General features: G+C 56.9%; 1 protein-coding gene across 2 annotated transcripts; it reads right to left on the reverse strand.

The window, feature by feature from the left end:
• Nucleotides 1-2,536: 2,536 nt before the first annotated feature.
• Nucleotides 2,537-23,649, reverse strand: FHOD1 (formin homology 2 domain containing 1). 2 transcript variants are annotated; one of them, XM_042438003.1, is made up of 24 exons: nt 23,361-23,649; nt 19,451-19,557; nt 18,942-19,006; nt 15,791-15,858; nt 14,866-14,971; nt 14,095-14,189; nt 13,590-13,701; nt 13,246-13,340; nt 12,987-13,130; nt 12,539-12,765; nt 12,276-12,389; nt 11,476-11,499; nt 10,579-10,632; nt 9,627-9,742; nt 8,523-9,493; nt 7,923-8,075; nt 6,470-6,652; nt 5,997-6,116; nt 5,212-5,373; nt 4,913-5,103; nt 4,553-4,745; nt 4,152-4,311; nt 3,729-3,938; nt 2,537-3,357 (listed from the first exon to the last, which is right to left on the reverse strand). In XM_042438003.1, the coding sequence occupies exons 1-24, from the start codon at nt 23,592-23,594 to the stop codon at nt 3,275-3,277; spliced, it is 3,987 nt and encodes a 1,328-aa protein (XP_042293937.1). In that variant the 5' UTR covers nt 23,595-23,649; the 3' UTR covers nt 2,537-3,274. The 2 variants fall into 2 exon arrangements, with proteins under 2 accessions (XP_042293937.1, XP_042293939.1); XM_042438005.1 differs by lacking the exons at nt 10,579-10,632; nt 11,476-11,499.
• Nucleotides 23,650-24,279: the final 630 nt, after the last annotated feature.

Genomic DNA, 24,279 nt, shown 5'->3' on the forward strand with positions numbered 1-24,279 from the left:
ACTGCAGCCTAGCAGTCATTTGCAATAGCTCCATGTTATAAAAATCCTATCAAAACCAATATCTTATTTATGCATGGTTTGTATTGTAGCTGTATTTGCTGTGCTCCTCTGAGGTGCCTGCTGGCCGAGGGGGGCTCTCAGGCTGAGCGGAGACCCCAGTCCCCCTTGGAGGAGACACGCAGAACCTGGTGGGCGCCTGACCATGTACTTGGCCATGGACGAATTAAGGGTCTGGGCTTGTGCCCTGCTGCCCCCAGGACACCTGTGAATACACACCACTTGTGGTGGCATAGACCTTTGGGCTTGGTTCAGAGAAGAGCACCAGAGTGACCCAAATGTTTTGGGTGCCGTGCAATTTGGGCGCACCTGCTCATCCCCTAAATCCCTTGGGATCCCAGGGAGCCCCCCTGAGTTTGGCCTGAGTGGCTTTCCTTGCAGGTAGGTGGGATGGAGGGCTTCCCTTTGACTGCCCCATGGCCCCTAAGCTGTTCCTGCCCTGGTCATTTAAAAAGCAAAGGGTACGTGACAAAGCCCAGCGAGCTCAAAGGAAGCATTAAGGGCTGGTTTAATTGCAGGCCCTTTGGGTACGTGCGCTTGAGCACGTCCAGGAGCCAGGGAAGAGGTGATGCATGAGTCTCCAAGGTGGAGGAGGCTCAGAAGGGTTTCCAGGCTGAAGACATGAAGATGGGAGCGATGGAGGAACCAGCTGGCATGGATGTGCTCCTGGCCGTAACAGTCCCTCCCTCCTTGCCCACCCTGGCTAGGTCAGCAGAGGCCCTTCTCTGCCCCTCACAAAAAACAAAGGCAGCCAAAGGAAGCCGAGGGCCCCACACTGGGCCATGGGGCAAGGCATGGCTGCAGGGTGCAGGTGGCGTGTTGCATGGGGCCAGTCCTGGGCCCACTTGCCCTCTCCCCTGGCACCTTCACCCCTTGGCTCATTATCTCTATGCATCGGCACTGGGGTGTGTGTGTGAGGGTTTCATGTACATAATTTCTATATTTAAAATTGATGCTGGTTCTCCGTTCTCACTATTTTCTTTTTTGTTTTGATTTGTGAGGGTGGGCTAACAAGCGCCTGTTTTAAGAAAAGGTGGTGGCAATGGGGCACAGGTGGGTCTGCTTTGGCTACAGCCCACTGGATTTGGCTTGTGCTGGGCACTGTGGGCTTGAGCCAGAGATGTTTTTGCCCTGGCAATGGCTGCTGAGTGTGCCAAGCAGAGGAATGTGCCCACACTCTGGCTGGGATCTGAAATTCAGGCAGAAGACAGAAGAGAGCGCAAACGTGCAGGGATGTACAGGAAGGGGCATGAGGGGTGCATTGGGAACCAGAAGGGCCTCCCTTCTCTCTCAATCCCTGTCCATGGCCTGGGCCCACATCCCACCCTCCATTCTCCCCAGAGCTGGACTCCCAGAGACAGAGGCCATGGGTCCAGTTCAGTGGTGGGCCTCTAGCCCCCCCCTGCAGGCCTTCCAAGGAGAGGCAGGCAGCAGGCTCTGCTGGGCCCAAGACCTTCGCTGGAGGAGGAAGCGGAGAACCAGCCCTAGACCTCCTTCTTGGCCAGATTTGTTCAAAGAGGCTGAGACAAAGTGACTTGTGCAAGGTCAGCCAGCAGGTTTCCATGACCAAGCAGGGATAAAGGTTACTAAACCAAGCTGGCTGGTACAATCTAGTCCAATGAAATAGTCCTTTGACAATATCCCACACTTCTAAGGAAGCTGTTGTGGACTCGGCAGTGTTCCACTTTGGTGGATCTGTAATCATTGGTTGTCAGTCTGGACCCAGAGGAGGCTCACCAACGGTCACTCTTCGTCCTGGAGAGGAGCAACAGATGGGGTGCCTGACACCAAATTAAGAGGAATAGTGACTACCCCAGAGGTCCAAATTAGGATTCAAAATGACTCCAGCAGATGGAAGGACTGGTCCCAAACTAAATGAATGTCAACAGGAATAAAGGGAAGGCACTGCATCTAGGCAGGAAAGACAGGATGAGTGATGCCTGGCTTGAAAACAGTAGATGTTCAAGGGAAACAGTTCTGCCACTCTTCTCTACTTTGGATAGATCTCACATGGAACTGTTTCCAGTTCAAGAAGCATATTGTCAAGCTGTGGTTTCTGCTGCTCCAAAGATTAGAACACAAATCAATGGATTCAAATGACAAGAGGCTCCACCTAAACATGAGGAAGAACCGTTTTAAAAAGTAAAAGCTGTTCAGCCATGGAACATGGACAGCCTCAGTGGCTCTTTGGGGGTCTTTCAGCCGAGGTTGGATGGGCATCTTTCAGAGGTGCTGTTGTTGTGTATTCCTGTGTTGACCAAGTGGCTCTTAGGGTCCCATCCAGCTCTAGAGCTCTGTGATTCCCACTGGATAACTGTGAGCTCCTCTATCTCTGCCTGACTTACCTGGCAAGGTTGTTGTGAGGATACAAATGCTGTGTGTGTGTGTGTGAAAGGAGATGCATACACTGCCTTGGGCTCCCTGGAGCAAAAGCCAGCCATCAGAATAACACACAAACAAAAAAACGGCAAGAGCCTGCCTCGTTGTAACACTGTGTATTTTTTGCCTCTCACTTCGTACAGTTAAACAAGTTCTTTGTCACCTGGAAGTTTCTGCTTCCAGCACTTTAAACTTTCTCTCTCCGCTGACCTCCCCATGGAAGAAGGAGCCCTCCATGTGTAACAGGCGTCCAGAGGGGAAGGGACGTGGCAGCGGAGCCATGGCCCACCTGGGACCACCTTTGGGGAGGGAGGGAGGCTGTCATGGGAGGGTGCTTGCAGGGCTGGAGGCAGACCCTTAACGTATCTGTGGTGGAAGGAATACCACAGAACATAAAGAGTGGGTGGAAGGAGGACAGAGTGGATGCTGGTACCCACTTGAATGCCATTCTCCCAACCCAACCCCCCCAGTGATGGGATGGAAAAGTCCAAATTCTCACACTCACACACATAATACTGATTGTAACCAGGGAAAGCGCATGCACAGCCCTCAGTGGAGAAACCAAAGGCATGGGAGGAGTGTGTGTGTGTGTCCATACTTCCTCTCCCTGAGCCTTGTGGCTGCAAGGCAGCAAATGCATGTCCAACCCGTAAATACGAATGCCAGGCACTGGAAGGGCTGCACCATCAGGGACCTGTTTGCTCGCTGTCCTCAGACGTCCCCTTGGTCCTCTGCCATGCCTTCCTCTAACTGCTGGGCAGACCCCACCTCATACTGCTGGCTTTGGCGAGGCTTTTCCCACTGCGCCATCATAGACACCATCAACTCCTCCTCCTCCTCACACGGACACGCCAGCTGCCTGCGCCAGGCCCAAGGCCTGCACCAGTTCGTCGCTCAGCCCGTTCTTAAGGGTCCGCCTCACTGGGGGAGAGGGGAGGAAAAGAGAAAGGATGAGGGACTCGGAGGCAGGAGGCTCCACAGATCTCACAGCATCCACTGCTCTGCCTCAGCCTGCTGGTGGTTGGGCTTCCCTGGCAAGAGGGCCAGGGGGAGTGGCAGCTTCAGAGCCCCCCCATGCACCCCTCTCTAAGCTCTGCTCTTGCTGGCCAACACATTGTTGATCTTCCAGATGCCCTATTGGTGCAGAAGACTCTCCCCAGACAAAGATGTGCCAAACACCAAAGAGGGGACTGGGGGGGAGGCAGCCTCTCTCAGACCAAAAGCCCCCTCCCTCGGCTCAGGGTCCTCCCTCCCTCTTGTAGCCCCCAACCCCCTCCAGAGGCAGGACTCACACGACTTCCGGTTGAGCCGTGAGCGCTTGCGCTCCTTCCCGGCACCCGGTCGAGGGGGGTTATTCTGTGTGACGGACTTCACCAGGCGATCCATGATCTCCTCAGAAGGGTCTGGGGAAGAGCCGGGGGTCCCAGTGGCGGTGGTGGCAAGGTGGTCCACCTCTTCAGGTGGGACTGGCGCAACACTGGGGGGACTCTGCTTGTTAACTCCTGGGGGGGGAGAAAGCAGGGAGGACTGAGGCATTACCCCCCAATTGCAGACACAGACTCATGCCCTCCAACCACCCATGGAGCCAAGGGGCGGCTCATGGTAGGGCCATCTCTCAGGGTAAGCACTGCTATGAGGGTGGCAGGAGGAATAGCTGGTTATCCAATCAGCCAATGCAAACATCCCCTTCTTGGTGACCATAGCTGGCCCCTCACCTCTGCTGCCCCGGGACCGGCGGCCAGAGGACACAGTGGGGGAGATGAGGATGCTGGTCATGCTTTCGTGGCCGGCCTCCTCCTTCTGCTGGGGACTGGCCGAGAGCACGGCAGGTGCAGGGCCCTCTTCGGACTTGTTGGCCACTGCAAACCTCTCCATCTGCAAGAGGAGAAGCGGCACTGAGGGGGCACCCAGGGGCAGGCTTCGGGGGTGGCAATGGGGTCCCTTCCGCATCCATCAAAGATGCCCCAGTGCCTGCCAGAGAGGCACACAGCAGGAAACCAGGAGGGCTGCTTCTGCCACTTTTGCCTGGGGCAGAACCCCCCAAACCTCCATCATATGGTGGAGGGTCTCCCCAGGAGGCAACAGATGCTGGGTAAGGGACACTCCAGCACATCACCTCCGTGATCAGCCTGCCACGCGTCTTGTTCCTCTCCCGATAGGCTGCCCGCTTTTTTTGCTGCTGCAAGACTCGCTCTCGGCACGTGCGATACTCCAGAGCAAACTCTCGCAGGGTCCGGCAGAACCCTGTGGCCTTCAGATCCTGTGCCGAGCGCTGGTCATAGCCCAGGTAGAGGAGGAAGGAGTGGAACCTGGGGAGATGCTTTGGGTGAGCGGCCGTGGCTGTGGTTCAAGGGCAGCAGGCTCCCCGGCCCTAGAGGATGCCCAGCCCTTGCCAGGCCCCTGCTCTGGTTCTGTCAGGCTGTTCAAAGCCCAAAAGGAAGCAGCACCAGCCAGCTGCCCATGAGAGGATGCTGACCTGTTCAAGATGCGTCGGTGGACCACCTTGAGGATGATGATCTTCTGTGTGCTGGCCTGCAGGAAGTCTGTCATTTTGCCCTTCAGGGCTGGCTTGATGTCATACTTCATGATGGCCTTCAGGTTGTCCCAGGAGGCCTTGCACCGCCGCTCCAGCTGCAACAGCCCTTCCGCCAGATCATCAAAGTCAACCTGGGGAGGGTGAAGGGAAGGCAGAGTTCCTCTGACCCAGGTTGGCACCGACGTCCCATGCCCTCCCCCCCAGCAGCAGCCCAGGAAAAGGCAGGAGCCCTATCGTACCTTGGCACAACGTGCAATGGCAGCAACCTCTGAGTAGAGGTCTGTGGTCTCCGGAAACTTCTCCACCACGATGTGGCACAGGTGGTGGAGGAGGGTCTGCCGGTGCACAGTGTCCTTCACCTCTGACACCTTGGCCAGGTAGCTCAGCTCAAACCCTTGGCTCTGAGAACCAACACCTCACACATGTCAGCCATGGGTCTGCATAAATGGCAGGGGGGAGCCCTCCCTGGGACCCCTTCCTCTGGGGCCTAGGAGCCACCCAATCCCTCCACTTTCCCCAGAGCAGGAGGAAGAACATGGGTCACCAAGGCACAGATCATCCCAGGCCGTCTGGGGTGTGCCTGCGGGGATTGGCCTTGGAGGAGGGGGAGGGAACTGGCTGTCCCATCAATGAGAACCAGCCCAGGCTGCTTCCAGGAGGAAAAGAGATCCCCGGGTGGAGCAGGCCTGGGCTTTGGCAGAAGAGGGGAGACCTTGGGGCCAATAAACAGCCCAAGCTGGTCTAAGGAAGGCTCCTGAGGGACTCCAACAGGGCTCAAAGGCCCAGTCATCCAAAGAGTAGGGCTTGGCATGGAATCTGTAAACAAACCCCTCCAGTCCCAGAGGTATGCCTGGGATTGCTTGATGGAGGATGCAGCAGAGGAAGGAGGACAGTGAGCCATTCCCACAGAAGACCCAGCACTGGGTATGCGTCTTGCCCCAGATGCAGCCTCCTTTGCCCCCAAGGCCTGAGCTGGCCCCATGCCCCCTTGCCCCCAGCCAACAGGATCCACCCCTCCAGTCACCTGGGAGCCATTCAGGAAGTTGCCTATGGCCAGCAGAGTGGCAAGGATGCACTTGAAGGTCTGGTTTTTGGCAAGCTGCTCCATCCCAAGTTTCAGGTCAAAGAGAGGTTCTGCAATTTCCTGCAAGGGAAGACACCAAGGAATCAGAAGGGCAATGGCAGGAGAGCTCTTGAGGAGAGGCTGTTTCCCTCAGGCCCAGCCAGGGAAGGGCTTTGTCTGCTAGGCCACTGGGCATTGCCCTCAGGGACCAAGAGCAAAGCAAGCAACTGCAAGCCCACCAGAAAACGCTTGCAGCCACTACAGAAATCATGGGTCTTCTGGGACCCCTTGCAACACCCAGGTCTACAGAGTCAGACCATCAGGAAAGGCTACCCTCTTTGCGCCTCTCCCTGTAGGAAACCACCCACTCAGCCCCAACGGCGACCTTGTTTTGAGCAGGGGGCATCCCAGCCCTGGCACCGAGGGGGCCCTACCTGCTCCATGGTGTCATAGTCCAGCTTGAAGGCCCAGAGCTGGAGGCGGGCAGAGAGCTCCGCAATGGAGGAGAGAGCCAGGAGGAACTGCTCCGCAGAGCCCAGGGGGACGCTGGGGTTGGCCAGCTGGGCCTCCTGGATCTTCTGCTTCTCCTCCTCTGTCGGCACCATCGTCAAGATTTTCTGCAAGAAAAACAGTTCCTCAATTCACTGGCATATAGGCTAGTGGCTTCCGAATCTTCCACATGATGGTTTATTTATATAGGGCCATCCATGTAAGAGGCACTTTACAGTTACATAATGAAACATTTATAACCATTCTAATGATATGAAATACTAAAATATAGTATTAATACATAATGCAGCCCTCCAACACACACACACACAATGCAGAACCAAACAAAATACCACCATCTTTTTCTCTCCTTGATCATGCATTGTTTAAGCACAACGATGGCAGGTGTTGTTTTTCGCTTACAAGGCCTTTGGGCTCTGGACAGGGGCTCTGGAGACCAGGGTTTGAAGCCCCTTTGCTCTGCCATGGAAGTCCCCTGGCTGGCCCTGGACAGGTCACTCTCTCTCAGCCTCACAGGGAAGCAAAGGCCATTCCCCTCCGAACAAACCTTGCCAAGAAAACCTTGGGACTTCAGGTTGCCATAAGCTGGAAACGACTTGAAGGCGCATAGCAGCAACAACAAATGTTAACGGAAGAGCTAAATCAGGGGAGCAGGTGCTCCTTATTCAGGGCTTCACACATTGCAAGGTCTTACTTTGTTCCTATTCCTTCAGTGAAGGCTCAGGCTAATATTTCATTCTGCCAATGTGAAAATCTAAAACCATGGGCAGAAGAAACTACTACAATGGATCTGGCATCAATACTTTAGAAGTGGTTAGTATCTTGCAAATACCCCTCAAGTTTGGGGCTGAAAACAAGTCTGGGAAAGAGACCTGAATCTAGCAATCTTACAAATTGGGAAATAGATAGCTCAAGCCTGCAGTTAATATGGATTCCAGACAAAATAAACATTCAATTAAAATACCTCACCGGTAGTATTTCATGCCAGTACCTTTAACATAGTTAGTTAAACACATATCTGACTCTTGCTGGTATAATTGTGGTGGCATTAAATCCTATTCTGGGAACAGTTTCTGGATAAACATTTTTCTGAGATTAGTGTCACCACAAGACAATATATTACAACGCCTCCAGAAATGGGTTTATGGGCAGCAGGGAGAAGATTGTTCCTGAAAACGTACCCTAATCCATTTCCTAGGCCCAGGTGCCCGCCTAGAGGCAGCAAAAAACATGAAAGCAGCAAGCAATTTATCATTGCTGAAATGGGAAAACGGGTTGCTCTCCTTGGTTTTCATGGAAAACAGGAGCTGCCAGCTGCAGGACTTAAGAAACAAGCCTGAACATGGAGAGCCTTCCGCCTGCCGCCTGCCCTCTCACCTCGATCCCTTCCTTATTGATGGCAAATTCGTCAAAGTTGAGGATGGCCAGCTTGATGATGTGGACGGGTGGAAGCACCGTCAGGCCAATGTTGATGGCGTTGCTCCTCTTGGGATCCAGCACCACCAGCAGCTTCTTCCCATCAGCAGCTGGCTTGGCGGGGGGGTGGGGGGGGGGGGGGAGAAGTAAGGGGGGCTTCTCTAGCTGCCCCTGCTGCCCCATCTCCTCTGTCTGCCACTAGGACCCCCAACTCACCCCAACCCAGGAATATAAGGGGGTAGCCATCTTTCCTGTGGCAAGTGAGCAGCCAGGGCATGGGGGGGGGGGGAAACACCCAGCCCTTTGGAAACGTCCAAAGGCAGTTGGGCACCAGTACCCTTGGATTGAATAGGGCTGAATGCCCCTTGCGTCCAGTGCTCAGGCTTTCTGCCAAGGGGCCAGGTGCGAAAGGATACTCACAGTTGGCTCCTTGCGCCCAGTAATGCCAGGGCTCTGGTGCCTTTGCAGCAGGGCCCCGGAAGCAGAGCAGAGGTACCCCAGCTTCCCAATACCAGAGAAGAGCCAAGAAAGGGGACTGAGGGGACAAAGGCTGGCCCTTACCTTGGAGCCCAGCACTTCCTTGGCCCTGGATTCAAAGAGATGTTCCAGCTTGCTAGCCTCCACCTCCACATTCTCCAGGGAGGACCACAGCGTCGCTTTCCCAAAATGGCCACCTTGGCTTGAGCTCTCTTTGCTTTTTATCTCCTTCCAGAAGAGCTTCACTGTCTTCTTCTTCTTTTTCATGGTGGGAGAAGGAGCATCTTCCCCAGAAGAAGAGCCTGGTACACCAGGCAAGGGGCATCCAGGGGGCAGCAGGGGGGGAGGGGGTGGGGGACAGCCGGGTGGGGGAGGGACTGGGGGAGGAGGGGGAGGCGGAGGAGGGCAGTGTCCAGGGGGGGGGGGGGGAGGGGGGGGGGGGCGGTGTCCGGGGGGGAGCGGGGGGGGGGGGGGGGGAGGAGCCCCCACCCCAGTAGCCCCCCAGGATGAGATCTGCTCCTCCGCCTCGGTCATCTCCAAGACGTCCAAATCTTCCTCCTCACCCAGGTCAGAGAAGTCTAAGTCCCGGATCTTTAGCAGGGGAGGGTTGAGGCCCAAAGAGGGCTGGGCCCCTCCACAGTCTTTCCTGAAGGGAGTCATGAGGGTCCGCTCCAGGCTTTGCAGGCTGGACTCTGCCTCGAGGCTGAACTGTGCCCTCAGCAGCCGGGGGGCTGGCAAGTCTGAATGGAAGCCTTCTGGCCCTGGGCCCTGGAGGCTGACCCCCTCCACAGGACCCGCCTGGATTTCCTCTGCTGGGAAAAGAGGGGCCCTCCCTGGCCCCATTGGGCTCCACGGAGAGGACGGAGGAAGGGGCTGCTGCTGGGTCTTCTCAGGAGTAAGGCTGCTGCTGAGACCCTGGGGGGTGCCGAGGAGAGGGGGAGTGTGGCTGGTAGGGGTCACCTCCCCAGCCTCTCTGGCATTAAAGGACCCCGTGGCCAAAATGGACCTTGGCTCTCCCTCGTGGGCACTTCCGTTGGCCCCTTCGTTCCATTTCCCTGAGGACACAGAGAGAGAGACCCATGGAGGACAGTTAGTGGGGGGGGGGGGGGAATGACAAGGGGGCAGGCTGTGGGGTGGACACCAGATGCAGGAGCTGCCACTGGCTCATTCCACTCCATATGGATTTACCTGGGTCAAATGGCTCGATGCCCGGGGTGGCTTCGGCCAGTGCCTCTGACCGTCCTTGGGAGATGGCAAACATCTTCTCCTTCTGGTAGGCTGCCAGGTTTTCCAAGAATCGGGCTCTATGGGAGAAGGACCCCCATCACTGCCTGTTTGCCAACGCCCCACGGAGGCCAGGGGACATCCAGTCTGCCACAGAGGAGCCTGGGTCCCTTCCTTCCAGGTAGGACAGGGCCTAGAGGAACCCCACCCCACAAGAGCCTTCCCAAAACAGCTGACCTCCCCAAAAATATTTGTATCTGGCCCTCTGCAGGCACAGGCCAAACCCACCTTTCGTGGCAGATTTTTTTGTGCTCAGACCCATTTCTGTGCACCCCAGATGTGATCCACAAGTCCCTTTGCCACAGAGGAATCCACCCACTGATACTCTGCCCCATCTCCACCCCAAGTAGGCAGGGGTCAGGGCCAAGATCCCCGCCCTAACAGCAACCATCACCAAAGAGAGGAGCGACTTAGGTGCTTTCACTCCCTCCCAAGGAAGCTCCAAGGAGGTTTCTGTTCCCCGTTTTTCTCAAGGGTCAGAGCCTGAATATTCCCTGCAGGGATGAACAGGCCATTTCCAGCACCTGGCCTATCCTGGCACCTCTGGGCAGTGTTTTCCCCCTCTGCCTCTCAGCCTGGCCCTCCTGGAAGGGAGGGCATGGCAGAAGGAGGGACTGCAAAGCACTTTGGGTCACTAAAACAGCAGCAGTGACCACCAGATTCAGAGGAGGTGGCTGGGCCGTCTTCCTCCTGGGTCCAGCCAGGCTGAGCATGAAACTGGCCACTGGTTGGCAGCACCAGCCTGGACACTGTGCCTGGTACAGGCAATGGGAGGCACTGGCACTGGAGTGCTTGCCTTGCAGAAGAGCCACCCCATAAAGGAGCCTCGAGGAGGAGCACACACGCCCCTACTTACTCAAAGCGCTTCAGAACAGGCTTGTCCCCAAAGACTGGGGGGCTTTCCTCTCGCCTGGGAGAAAAAGTCAGTTAGCGCCACTGGGCATCAGGGGTGAGGCTGGTCTCACAGCAGAGCCAAGCATAGAGCCACATGCAGCAGGGAAGCATTTTCCCTTGGCTGGATGACCAGTGGGCAGGTGGACAAACAGCGGAAGGCAGAGGAGGAGCCTGTGCCACAGAGAGTAAAAGCCCTTTCTCCAAGAGAAAGCCATGCAAGGCCTCTCCCCTGCCATGCGCCATGCCTGGCATTCTTTTAGTTCCTGCCTGTCTTTAGAATCTTATGGGTTTCCAAATGTCTGTCATAAGACATGCTATTGTAACTTGCCAGATGCATGAAATGGAGACACTGTTGGTGCACTTGGCACTGGTCAGGAGCAAAGGTGTGACTCCCATCCTTCTCCTGCCTGTTTTTAGCTTCAAAGTCTGGTGTGGGGGTTAGATCTTAACACCATCCTGATCACTCCTCTACTCCCAGCTGAGGGCCAGCGTGTCAAAAGCACCATGGAAATGGGAAAATGCCACAGCTTCTCCCAAAAGTCCCCCAAAGGAGAAGAGCTCAGCAGCCCCTTCCCCAGAGGAAGACATCCAGTTCAGGCGGCAATGGCGGCAGCACTCCCTGGCACAACCACAGATGCCAGCACCACAAACAACACCCACCACAACCACACGCCACAAGGCAGCTCCTCCAGCCCCCCAGCTTGGCAAGCCCCTCCCTGAAATCATTTCCCCAGCCCCCTCCCCTGAAATTCACCACCAGGACTGGCAGAACAAACAGACCTCTAGGACAATGAAATCCACACACACAAACACCCATGCCACGCCATGCCACGCCACAGTAGCAAAGGCATTGACTTACCAAACGGAGTCAGATTCATGGAGTCTGAAAGCAGGAAGGCAGGTGGAGAGAGACAGAGAAAGCAGAAAGGGGCTCAGACCGCAGGAGGGGAAGCGAGGCAAAGCCATGGGGGATCTCTCCCTACTCCCACCCCAAGGCCACCCACCCCTCACCCAGGCCAAACCACAAGGTCTGGAGCAGCCACACTGTTTAGGATGCCGCCTGAGCCCATCAAAATGGGGGGGGGGGAAAGAGTCACACAGAGAAAGGAGGGTGAGTAAGGGGAGAAAGGGAGCAGAAAGCTCAGAGAGGGAGCAGGGCATGGCATGACCCCCTGGACTCCCTGCAAGTGCCTCTTCCTCACCCCACCCCCATCCCTGAGCCCCCTCCCCACAGCAACACACAGCGCCTTCTCCCTCCTCCAGAGTCCCTCTTGTGCACCCCCAATGCCCCCTCAGTGCCTGCTTTCACTTCTCTGCCCCATTTCCATCCCATCCCATCCCAAACCCCTGTATGGGGCAAATGTGTTACAGCAGCCCTCCCCCATGTTGCTCCCAGGGGAAGCCCCCCATTCTGCTACACTCTGTAAACTTTGGGAGACAAAGGACTAAAGCCCACCCACCCCCAGTTCAATCATCCTTTTCCTCCTCTTCCTGCACTCAGCGATGGGGGTCCTGTGCCCAGCCTTGGCTGCAACTCCTAGTATTGCTCTGCTCTGTTGTCTGCAGAGCTGATGGGAGCTGGAGTCAAAGAACACCTGGAGGGCTACACGATTCCTAAGGGAGACTTCTATGGGGTGCAGTGGGGACAAGGAGACCTACTTGAAAACGCTCCTCTTGCCCAAGTTGCCCAGGGCCTCTCCTCCTCCTCCTCCATCCACTGGGCTTTCCAAGGGGGAAGAAAGATGTAGGCTGGACACGCTGCTGTAGCTACTCCTGGAGCAGGCCGGGGCAGGGATAGGGGTGGAACACAAAAGGGGACACATGGGTTGATGAGTAGGGGGCTGATTGCCCTTCACATCCTCCCCACTGGGAAAGAGACCCATAGCCCTCCAGGGCAGCCTCCAGTCCTGCTGCCAACTCACAGGTCCTCCTCCTTCTCCATCCTGGCCAGGATAGTCTGGTGGGAGCTGCCTTCCTCATCTTCCAGGGGGGCCTTGGGACCCCCACTCTCCTCATGTGTCAGCAATGTCCCTGTGGTGTAGCCAAGGGAGCGCCGCGGCCCCTTCCGCCCCTCCTCCCCCTTCCTGCGTTCCTTCCCACGGGGGCCCTCAGGGGTCTCCTCTGGCCCGTCTTCATACTTGAGGGCATTCTGCAAGAAGGGCAGGTGGGTTAGGGTTAGACTGGAGGGGGAAGGACCCCCTTCCAGATGCATACAGCCATATCTATGCCCCTCCCCTCCCCTTCGACTATAGCTCCCCAGGCCCAGCGGGGGGCAGGCAATGCCAGCAGCAAAGCACTGCTGCCGCCAGTGGGTGCCATGAGAAGGATCAACTGAGAGCCACCCAGTCCCACCAGATGTGGTGGCTTTACCTCATAGATGGCCAGCTGCTGGCTGAAGGCTGGCTCGGTGCCCTTTCCGGCCATGTGCTGGGCAACAATGCGCTCCATGCCCTGCTGCTCCAGGCAGTCAGTCACATCGTAGAAGGAGTCCTGGTCAGGGAGGGCCGCCAGAGTCTGCACAGAAGAGACAGGGAGCCCTGGCAGTCAGGGTGTGGGGTGCGCTGGGTGGTCCCATCCGGCCCAGAGGTGGAGCTAGGCCCCCACCCCCAGCCACGTCACCCGGACCCACCTTGTTGATAAGAGTCATTGCAAACACCTGGAGCTCTGTGTCGGCTCCGCTCTTCTGGTCCAAGATGGCCACCAGGGGAGCCCATGGCAGCCCACCTGGAAGGTAGTAAGGAAGGGGAGGAAGAAAAACCAAGGAAAGTCAAAAGGCCATGCTAGCCTGCCAGGTAGTCAGCTGGCCAGGTGCCTCCCAGGAACATTGCAAGCAGTATGTTGTGGGATACCAGCCATCAGGGGTCTCTCTCTCACCAGGGATCCACAGCCACGGAAAATGGAGGTTCAGCCATTCCCCCCTCCTCCTGTGGCAAAATCTTCCCAGCTCAGGGGTCTGTCACATGGCCCACTCACCCCGGGCCTCCTCTGCAGCCGCAATGGCTTGGATGAGCAGCTGGGCATTGGACTCGGTGTACTCCACAAAGACCAGGAGCAGCTTCAGGGCTGTCTTCACCACCAAGCGATACTAGAAGAGGGGCACCGCTGTTGTCATCAGACCCTCGGGGGGGCCCTCTGGCTTGGCTATAGGGGCTGTGAGGACACGCAGCCCCTGACAGACATCAGGAAAGACCCTCTGTGGAGGCGGGGCCTGGGACAAAGCCCCAGCCACTGAGCGCACAGCCCGCCTCCTGGGACATGACCAGGGATGTGTATCAGGTGGACAAGAGCTGGGGGCTGCAGCCTGGATTGTGCCAACCTTGCCCACAGGTGCTCCAGATGTACCCTTGGCAGGGGCTGACCCAAGGGAGAAGATCTGAGTCCTGGCATAGGCTGGCCAAGAGGACCACTTGGCAGGCAGTGGACAGGAGGGGTCCCCCCACAGCCACTCGCAGGTGGAGAGCAGGGAAGGCCGACTCACCAGGCTGCCACAGAGCGTGTAGAGCCACTGGACCGTCGCGTTGTGGCTGATCACTCCCATCATCCCATCCACGAAGAGCATGATCTGGCTGAGGGCTGGAAGGGAGAGCGGCCGCATGAGATGCCCAAGAGACACTTGGGGGACAGTAGGGGTGGGTGGGGGCTTCCCTGGTGGGCTGGGATCCAGACTTTCTCACCCCACTTTTTACAGGAAAACACCATCTTCTGCCACTTCGCTGGTGGTTCTTTCACTCCTTCCCAGACTATGGGGAGCCTGGATTTGTGGGAAGCCAATGGGACCCAGCTGTCCCTGATGGAAGGCAGTGTGTGTGTGTGTGTGTGTGTGTGTAGGGGGGCGTTCACAGACCTCCTGATACCTTCAGGACCACCTTCTGTGTCCTAAATAAATACGCGTGCTAAAGCACTTTCCACATGACGTGATTAAAAGCAAATTAGCAAGCACATAAGAACACTGTAGCACTAATTTTAAACTATGATTTAAGAAAAATAACTGCCTGCCATTCCTGTTCTTGCTATTTTAGCAAACTGACTGGAGAGGGGTCAACGTCCACTATGCCAAACTGGACCTTGTCCCAGTGGCCGAGGAGCGGGTCTTTCATTTTCTCCATCAAATTACCTGAAACAGCAATACTCCTTTGTGAATGAGGCAGAGAGGCTGAATATCCAAAATGCTGGGGGTGGGGGGCAAGAAACCCAGGGATGCCCCCCCAAAACCCCACAGATCTCATGCATCCCCTGCAGGCTGGCTTACCTCTCAGGATGTAGTTCTGGTAATTCTGGTCAGCCTCTGCTCCCACAGTGATGAGACAGGTCAGGCCTCCTGAGTTCACAAACTCTGGCACCAAGTCTTTGTCCTCCTGCAGCAGAAGACCAGAGGCTGGGTGATGGTTTCCCCCCATCTCTCTGGGCGGGGATCCTTTGTCCCAACTCTACCACCACAGGCCTCAGCTGGCACAGGGCTCAAAAGGGAGTCAGGGGGTCCAGGTGTCTCTTGGCTGGTCTGAGAGCCACAGTCCGGCCCAGCAGGTCTCGAATGGCCAGCCCTGTTCTCACCTGCTGGGCAGGAGAGAGGGAGCCAGCCCACCCGCTTTGCCCACTGCCCTTGCGCACACACAGGCGGGAATCCCACAGGGGAAGCCAGGGAAGAGTAGCTGGGCGGCTTAGGTCCAGACTATTTGAAAGACCGTATCTCCCCATATGACCCACCTAGAGCCCTAAGATCTTCAGTAGAAGGCTTTCTCTCGGTCCCACCACCATCCCAGGCTCGGCTGGTGAGGACCCGAGAGAGAGCCTTCTCAGTGGCTGCTCCTTCCCTGTGGAACTCCCTTCCACGGGAGACTAGGTTGGCCCCCTCACTGCTGGCCTTTCGTAGGCAGGCAAAGACATTTTTATTTAAACAGGCCTTTTGAGACCTGGCAGGCTTGGTTTAATGGGAGATGAGAGGGTTGGACTTGGACTTTTTAATTTTAACTGTATGTTTTAAAATTTTTATATTTGTAATTTTTATATTTTATGATTTTAATTGTACAGTTTTAACTTATGTTTATATATGTTCGCCGCCTTGGGTCCCATTTTGGGAGAAAGGTGGGATAAAAATAAAATAAAATAAAATAAAATAAATAATAAGGAGAGCAGGTGGCGAAGGGTGGCTGGTCTGGAATCATCTGGGGGCTCACCTGGAAGAGCTGCTTCAAGGAGAAGAGGGAGCGCCTCAGCTCTGGACCCTTTGCAGTGTAGAGCTTCTCTGATAGAAGGAAGAGGGAGGGAAGGGGGCAGAACAGAGGAGTTAGACCCTCCAGGACACCGCCTCCACAAGTCTGCCTCCTCCACAGACCATTTGGCTGCCCTGCCAGCCAAGATGCAGCAGGTTGTACCCCACCTCAACCTTTGGAGATAAAACTTATTATTGCTGGCCTCCAGAAACCTCAGCATTGTGGCAAGGGCCTCCCAAGAGGGTCTGCCCCGCCAAAGGATCCACACGCTGCCATCATCCCCAGTTGCCCCTGTTTGCCAGGAGAGGGAAAGGGAAAGGAAGGAAGAGTCGGAGCCCTCTGAGGCAACGTCCATCCATCCATCCAGTAGTTCATGCAGGAGGGGGGCTGTGAGCCATCTCTGGGCTTAAGATGCTACTGAGTGTCCCTCCAGTCTCCAATGGCACTGATGGCACCTGAAAGCAGCTTATGGGGGGGGGGAGATTCATGCGTGCGGCCCCTGAGAGCGTGAGACCCTCAAAGGATGCAGCACCAGAGGCTAATTTTTTCCGCCCCCTCGCCTTGTGCAGAAGAGCCTCTTGGGGGTGTTTCTCCCGGGGCCCACACTGCAGCCTAGTTCCTGGCCACCTTCCTGTTTCCTGCATTTTGATATAAATATCTCTGCAGAGTTTCCTGCACAGAGAAGAAGTCTTGACAAAGAGTGGCTTGGTTCTCGCCTCAGCCTGGAGCAAGATCCCAGGACCTCCATGCTTAGGACAAGGGGAGAGGAAGGGGTCCCCCCCACACTCCACTCCCCTGGTGCCAGCAGCAAGGATACAATCACGGGAGAGGGATGCTTTGGACGTTCCTTTTCCCAACCGGGATGGCACCCCAAGAGCAAGGCCATGCAGCCCAGAGTGTTATCAGGCAACCAGCCACAAGCCCTTGCACCAATAAAGGAGAACTAAAGTCCGTGAGATGGAAGGGAGAGCAGCCTTTCCCCCAGAGGCGCGTTCCTTGCCTTGCGGCCCCTCCATGGACTATTTTTAGGCCAAGGGACACTCTGGGCCTGCCATCATCCCTACAGCTTAAATTACCTCCTTCTACGCAGCTCCCTTCCCATATCCCAGCCTTTCCTGTTTTCAACCTGATCAGCTGCTGGCAATGTTTTGTTTAAACAACAGAAGTACTCTGAACTGCAGAGATCTTTGCAGCTTAGAGAGAGATATAAAGGTTAATAATAATAATAAGATATTAATAATAATAAGATAAGATATAGTAGAGGGAGTCCTCAAATGCCTGGGGCCACAGGCATTTCCCCATCCGCCAAGTTCCTCCTGCCAAGTTTCAGGCCTCCCCTTTGCAAGGATGAGGGAGGATAGAGAGGCCCCCCTGGCAGAAAATAACACCAGTATCCCCTCCACACACACACACACACACCAGCTCAACTCAGCTTCTTCCTCACCAGGAGAAACCAAAGCCTCCCCCCACCCAGCACAAACAGTCTGCTGCAATGGCCAGAGCTGGACCATTTGCCCGGTGGTGCTGAAGGAGACCCAAGGGAAGCCAGTGGAGGAAGGGGGAAATCCTGTGAGTTGGGGGTGCATTTTGCAAGCCTCCCTGTCCAGACCAAGGCAGGCGAGTGGCTGTGTGTTCCCCCCAAGCAAGTCCCCTTACTGCCTTAAAAGGGGGGCAGTGAACAGGAACCCCAGGATCTCATGACCCCTTGAAGGGCTGCCTCTTGGCCCCCCAGCCTTCCTGGCCTCCAACCAATGCAGGGAGGGGGGAATCTGCTATCTGGGAGGAAAGATGGCTGGAGAGGTGTGAAAGGAGACCCCCATCAGAGAAGAACAGCAAAAGAACACATGGAGCAGCCCCAGCACCAATTGGGCCAGTGCCTCTCTCCTGGGGAGGGGGAATGGCAGCACTGCCCCAGAGGAGAAGTCCCAAGCCAGATGGAGGGAAGCCATGCTCCCTCAGCCCGGCTTAAACCAACACCACCCTCCCCTGAAAAAAACCAGAGTGCCCTGCACCCATCCTGCTTCTTTGCCCAAGTGCCACCCTGGCTGTGCTCTGCTCCCCAGACCACTGGGCATCCCCCGAGTGCAGCACATGGGGCCGGCCGCTTTGTAGCCCAGCTAGGAGCTGCCCACAGGGCTCCGGAAATGCTTTCAACATGAACCATGGGAGACAAGGCTGACTCAGAAGGAAAGAGCAGCTGGGAGGGAGGAAGCCAAAGCCATCGCCGCAGCTCCCATGACCAGAAACAATGAGGCCCCAGACAAGGAGGGCAGGGAAGGAGAGGCATCCGGCCATGCGCGCCCACAAGGGTTGGGACAGGGATGGGGGTCAAGGGGGTGCTGAACAATGGTCAGCCAGACTTATCAGCCCCACACTGTGCAGGGGCTCACGTGATTGGGGCTCCCCCTTTGCTGCAGTGCGATCCACACAGCCAGTTAGGCTTTGCCAAGGAACACTGACCTTTGGCAGCCACTTCAGACCTGTAATTTCCACCAAACAGATAGAAGAAATGGTTGTGGGCTGCCGGAGACTACAGAAATAACCACATTACACAACCCACATACCGAGAGTGGGGGGCGGGGAAGTGCTCTGCTCTATGTCACGGATGGAACAGACCAGGAGAGGAAGGTAAACACAAAAACTATCTTGGAATCCTCTTCCAGCTGAGCAGGTGACCTTGATTTATTTGCAAACACAAGACTTTCTTTCTTTCTTTCTTTCTTTCTTTCTTTCTTTCCTTCCTTCCTTCCTTCCACATCCCACCTTCTTTCCAGTGCCAGACCCAAGGTAATGTACTACAAAGCAGCTTATGAAAACCAATAGCTAACAGGAAGAAAGAGAAACACCTGGAGACACTCAGACTGTGGCTCAAAAGCGACCATGGGGCACCCAAACACCTTCCACAGCCCCAAATTGGGTGCATGTGAGTGTGCATATATGTACATGCATGCCTGGGAGCAGAAGCACCTGATGGCCTCAGGGCAGAGGAAGGCAATGGGAGGCTCGCCAAGGTCTCCTGCCCATTGGTCAAGAGCGCCCATTTCCAGAGCTGGGCCTCAAATGAGGAAGCACCAGCCGCAACTGCAGCCACAGACTGGCCTCAGGAGAGACTCACCCAGGATGGCTTGGACTCGGACAGAGAGCTGTGTGCGCAGGAGGAGGATGGGACGCCGGCCTTTGCTGCAACAAGGAGAGAGCCACAGAGGATCATGTCAGGGGGCACAGGTTCATCCCCAGGGGCCTCCCCTTGCAGTCCCCTCCCCAATAGCAACACACCCCAGGACTTCTCCCAACATTGCAAAGTGCTCACTTGGGGTCCTGGCCCTCTGCTCCAGAAAGGGCCCCAAGGCCTTGCTCTTGGCATCCCACCAACAGGCAAAGGGAGGCCTCTGGGGAGATATGGCCACAGACTGACCCCCCCTCCCGACTTTCCACCAGGGATCTGGCGCAGTAATGGCTCCCTTGCCAGTTCCCCAAGGATAGTGGGTTTGTGTATCCATTAATACCCCCATCTTTACGGCTCCAGATCAGAGCAGGTGTGGAACCCCCAATCTCCCCCCTCCTTCCTGGAGGGAGGCAAAAAGAGCAACCTCCCCCAGGAGGTTCTGCCACCACGATGCTCACCTGATTTCCTCGTAGAAGCCTTCCAGATCATCCTTCTGCTCCAGCAGAGACAGCTCCAGATCCAAATAGTGCCCTGAGGGCAAGACTTGCAAGGCACAATCCTCTAGCTGCAAAACACAAGGGCCACCCCATTAAAAAGAGGGGCTCACTTGGACCCCTAACCATTTGCCCATCAAGAAAGCTGGGGCTTTTTGATATGTGAATAAATCTGCCCTCAGCATCCAGCATGCCCTCCCTTGGCTCTCTAGGCACATCAGCACCAGGGGGTCCTGGGGAGGGAAAGTGCCAGGTGTCTTGGAGACATTCACCCTCCCACGCCACATCAGTGGGCCCCTCTAGCCACTGCCAGCACCCCTGAGAGATGCCCTGGGCAACATCGTGGTAGCAGAAGCAATGCTGGAGAAAGCCCACACAAAAGAAAGGGGTCTCCCTCAAGCCCCCCACCGCAGAAGAGAATCGGGCTTTGGAGAGGCTCAAGAGGAGGGGGGAGCCACTGAGGGGGGCACGGCCTGGCCTCTTTCTGATTGGGAACAGATATTTTCTTATAGAACAAAAAGGCTGAAAAGAGACCACCTAAGGGATTGCTGGACTCTTGTGTCAATCATCCCCACCCAGCATGGCTAATGATCAGACACAATGGGTGGTGTAGTCCAGCAACAGAGCTGGGGGCCCACAGGTTCCCCCACAGAGGAAAAAGCCGGGCCCTTCCCAGCTGCCCAAGAAATGATGATGCCTGAAGCAGAAACCTCAAATGGATCCCCTCCTTCCCTCAAGACTGATAGTGAATTAATGGATGGACAATGCTCTATGTGTTCTGTGCATAAGTCACCCACAAGGTGCATTCCCCACTGCAGCCTCCAAGGCAAGGCGCAGCAGATAAAACAAACTCCTGAACAGTTGTGCTCATCATCTGGGCCCAGAGGCTGCATTTGTCCCTGGAGCTCTCCTTCCCTCCCTCCTTCCCTTCCCAAGACCCATAACTGGGAGCATGGCAATTCCCAGAGAGGCCCCCCTCCTTCGCTACCAGGGCTCTCTTTGCCCCGTGCCTCCTTTCCCAGGCTTAGCGCTCTTAGCAGTGAAGCCCGAAGGGGATGATGGGGCTCCAGTCTGGGCCTCCTCTCCTTCCCAACCCCATTGGCATCCTTGGCACAGGCTTGCAGAAGAAGGGCCATTTGTGGGTCAAGGGCCACTGTTCGCCCCACTGTCCGCCCTCGCCCCAATCCTCTGGCGTGTCTGTCTGGGCTGCTCAGCCTTGGAAACTCTCATCTCCTTTATTTAGCCTTTCAATACATAAAACAAAAAACTTTCCAAACAGCTCTCCAAGAGAGACAATGGGGATCTCCAAGCAAGTCCCCCTTAGGGTCCCTGGGCAAGGGCCGGATCTGCTCCTCTCCGGGGCGAGAGGGAAGGAAAGCCTTCCAGGAAGGACTCTTGTGAGTTTGGGAGGCTGTGGGAAAGCCCCTCACAGAGCTTTGGTTCTGCAGCACAACATTTATATTTATCCTCAGACCAGGCTGGGAGAGAGTCACCATTACAGAAAACAGATGGACAGCTGGCTGGTTGGCTTGCCAAGAGCCGGGCAGACATAGCAGGGTTGGGAACATAGCAGGGATGGGCACCCCCCTGTACAAAAGGGCATGAAATAGGCTGGCACCGGGCATATATGGAAGGACATGGCTTATATTTAATAGTCCCAGAGGAAATGAGCAGGAGAGGATCCCTTGGAAAGTCTGACAGTGGCAGCTCTGACTGGAGGCCATCTTCACATGCTTCAGCCATGACTCCTGGTGCAGAATTAAAGGGCCGCCTGACAGGCAGCCAGCACTGGGCAGGGGCCTGAGCCAGGGCCGAGGGCGCCTTTGGGAGACCAGGGTTCAAATCCCCTTCACTCAGCCACCATCAAACCCACTGGGTGACCTTGACCACAGGCTGAACAATAAATCTGGACAAGAAAACCCTACAATGTCAGCTTGAAGGCACATCGCAAAAGCTAAGGGCGCTTAAAAGGGTGGAGAGAAGGGTGATAACGCAGCTGCACAACTGCAAAGCCCATCACCCACAAAGCGTAGTCTCAATGAGCACAAGGCCCTTTTCCTCCTCCAGGTGACAGACCTGAAAGGCAACTCAGTCGCTTGTTGCTCCCAGAGAGATCGGTGGGGTTTGCAAATGATTAAGGTTTGGCTGGAGACAAACAGAGCCATTGAAGAAGCTGGGAGCGGCCCATGCCTTTCCCGAAAAGGTCTTCCAGGAGCAAAGGTTCCCAAAAGGGATCCTTCCCTGCAAAGGCACCCAAGGCCTGGCGCAAAGATAAGGGGCGAAGGCTGCTCCCCACCCAGAGCTCTGGGAGGCAGTGGGGCTCCCTTTGGACCCTTTCTGGCTGGGGCCCTGACTGCAAGAGGAGGCTGCTCTGTGCTGAATCCATCTGAAAAGGTGCCAGAGGCTCTGGCTGTTCTCCCCATTAAAGAGATTTCCTTAAAGCTTTGCAGGCAATTAAAAGTAATGGCTCTCTTAAAAGTCATTTCCTCAAGGAGAGAGTTTTCAGCCAAGCAAATGAAACCACTCCTGGGCTGGACTTGCTTTCCATTGCAAGGAGTAACAGGGGCAGTGCCAGCCGGGCAGAGGGCTGCTTCTGGAGCCCCAGAGACCCAAGCCGTGTGGGGTTTTGTTGGGGAGGGGTTTTTCTCGGAAGGGCTTGCCATAGCCACCCTCTGAGGCTGTGACTCGATGCTGGCTCAACCAGTGGATTTCCAGGGCTGAGTGGGGATTGCAACCCTGCTCTCAGAGCCCTACTCTGACACTCAGGCCATGGCAACCCCTGAGATGCAAGCCTCACAAGTTGCCATAGGACTCAAGGAGGTCCTGACTCCAAGGAGGCTGACTTTTGCCTTTCATGCCTTGGGATTTAGGGCCGGCTCTCAACCGGCGCCTTCCCTCTCCCTCTCCCTCAACTGGGCCCACCTTGATGCAAAGGAATTTTCCGGAATAACTTGTCTACAGCTTTGGATTCTGAATCTAAGGCATGCCTTTGCTGCTGCCCTTGGAGAAGTGTCGGCTGGAAACAGGGCCTTCAGGAGTTGAGCAAGAAGCCAAAGAAGGGGAGTTATTGAGAGAGAGAGAGAGAGAGAGAACAGCCTCAGTCCTGAGGACGAGCCCCATGGCTTTGCAAGGCAGGGGCTGCATCTTCCTCGCCTCCAGAGGGCCCTCCGGGAGGGACCACCCAGAGCCCCAGCAGGAAAGACCAGGCCCAGGCCAAGGCCAGCATGGCCAGCCAGTGGCTCAGGGATGGCAAGGAAGGGCCAGATCCAAATGCCCCGAGGGACAGGCCCAGGTCCCGGCCGCGGGAGAAGGGCTGCTAGGCCCAGGCCCTGCCCTCCCGGCCCCTTCCCCGCCATCAGGAGCCCCAGGAGGACCGGGGCTGGCCAGGGACCTTTGGCCGAGGACCGGGCAAACAGGCTTTCCTCTCGGGCAGAAAGATGAGCCCACTTCCACTTCCGCCCGGGTCTCTCTCTCGGGGGGTCTGGAAGGAGCAGCCGCCTGGAGGCCCTCGGGGGAAGAGGGCGATGCGGAGAGCAGCCTTTCCTCCGGAGGGACCCAGAGGAGGCAGGCCTCCTATCCAAGAGTAGGGGCTCCCCGAGGAGCAGTGCCCCCTCGGCCTCCGCTCCTGGCTCTCCTGGGGGAAGATGCCGCCCTGGGAGTGGCCCTTGGCGGGCCCTGGGGCCTCTGAGACCCTCCCCTCCAGGGTCCCTTCCAAGGGCCCACTGCCGCCGCCCTCCGGGGCCAAGGCCGGGGGAGAGAGAGGGGCGTTGGCAGCCTTGGGCCAAAGAGGGGGCTGTCGGCGGGGAGAGAGGGGAGACCCGGCCCTTCCTGCCCCTTCCTCCCGGGCTCCCTTCCTTCCCCGCCCGGGACTCACCGGGATCGGGGCCTGGAGGCAGCGGTGGAGGGCGGGCAGCTGGGCGCCGAGCGGGAGCTCCGGGAGAAGGGCGAGGGCTGGGGGCCGGCGGGGCTCCGGGAAGGCGGCGCCCGAGGACGAGGAGAAGGGGTCCCCGTCCTCCGGCAGGAACTGCGCCCGGACCCAGATCGAGGAGGAGGAAGGGGGCTCCTCCGGCTCCGCAGGGCGCTCCTCCGCCTCCTTCCTCTTCCCCATGGCGGGCGGGCGGGCGGCAGAGCAGCCGGCAGAGCGACGCTCTCCCTTCCTCCAGAGACACAGACAGGCCACGCCCCTCGCCTCGCGGGGAGGGGCCGAACGCCGCCGACGCCCCTGATTGGCCGCCCCCAGGGGAGGGGCGGAGCCAGATGCCTGGACGGGGCCGCGGCTGAGCAGGGTCTGAAGGCGGCGCCCTCTCGGCTCCCGCTCTCCTCCTTCCGCCAGAGGGAGGCACTGTTGGGCTCCAGCTTGTGGCTGCGGAAGCCCTGCCTGCCTGCCTCTCCGCATCTGAGGCTGAGAGAGTGTGACCCAGGAAGGGCCCCAGGGCGAGGGGCACCGCTGGCACAGCCTTTCCAGCAGAGAGGCCTCTGCCCGCGGCGCCTCCTCTCCAAAAGCGAAGCCCTCTCTGTGTCCAGCTCTGCCTTCTCCTCTGCCTGGCCTCGCAGTGGCAAGCCCTGACTGGGCCTAGCCCTTGCCTATAGCTCCGGGGGTGCCTAAGCCAAGGAGCCGAGTGGCCTCCTGGACCTAAACGTGGCTCCAGAGACAGAGATGGCAAAGGCAAGCAGGGCCCCTGCTCTCCTCCACAAACAGAGGGAAGAAGGCTCAGCTAAGAAGGTGCGTCTCTCAGGTGAAAGAGCCAGGCAAGCCTCGCAGGAGCCAAGGCAGCATGCCAGCCTCCTGGAGA

Source organism: Sceloporus undulatus, chromosome 8 (genome assembly GCF_019175285.1).
Source record: "Sceloporus undulatus isolate JIND9_A2432 ecotype Alabama chromosome 8, SceUnd_v1.1, whole genome shotgun sequence".
Classification (NCBI taxonomy): domain Eukaryota; kingdom Metazoa; phylum Chordata; class Lepidosauria; order Squamata; family Phrynosomatidae; genus Sceloporus; species Sceloporus undulatus.

What these genes read in the sequence shown, in the direction of transcription:
- FHOD1 (XM_042438003.1), bottom strand. Translation starts at nt 23,594, where the DNA reads ATGGGGAAGAGGAAGGAGGCGGAGGAGCGCCCTGCGGAGCCGGAGGAG. An exon ending in GGCAAGAGGAGCGTTTTCAA is followed by an intron (nt 11,500 to 12,275) that starts GTAGGTCTCCTT and finishes TCCTGCTTTCAG; the next exon opens with ACTCCATGAATCTGACTCCG. An exon ending in TCAATAAGGAAGGGATCGAG is followed by an intron (nt 6,653 to 7,922) that starts GTGAGAGGGCAG and finishes TTTTTCTTGCAG; the next exon opens with AAAATCTTGACGATGGTGCC.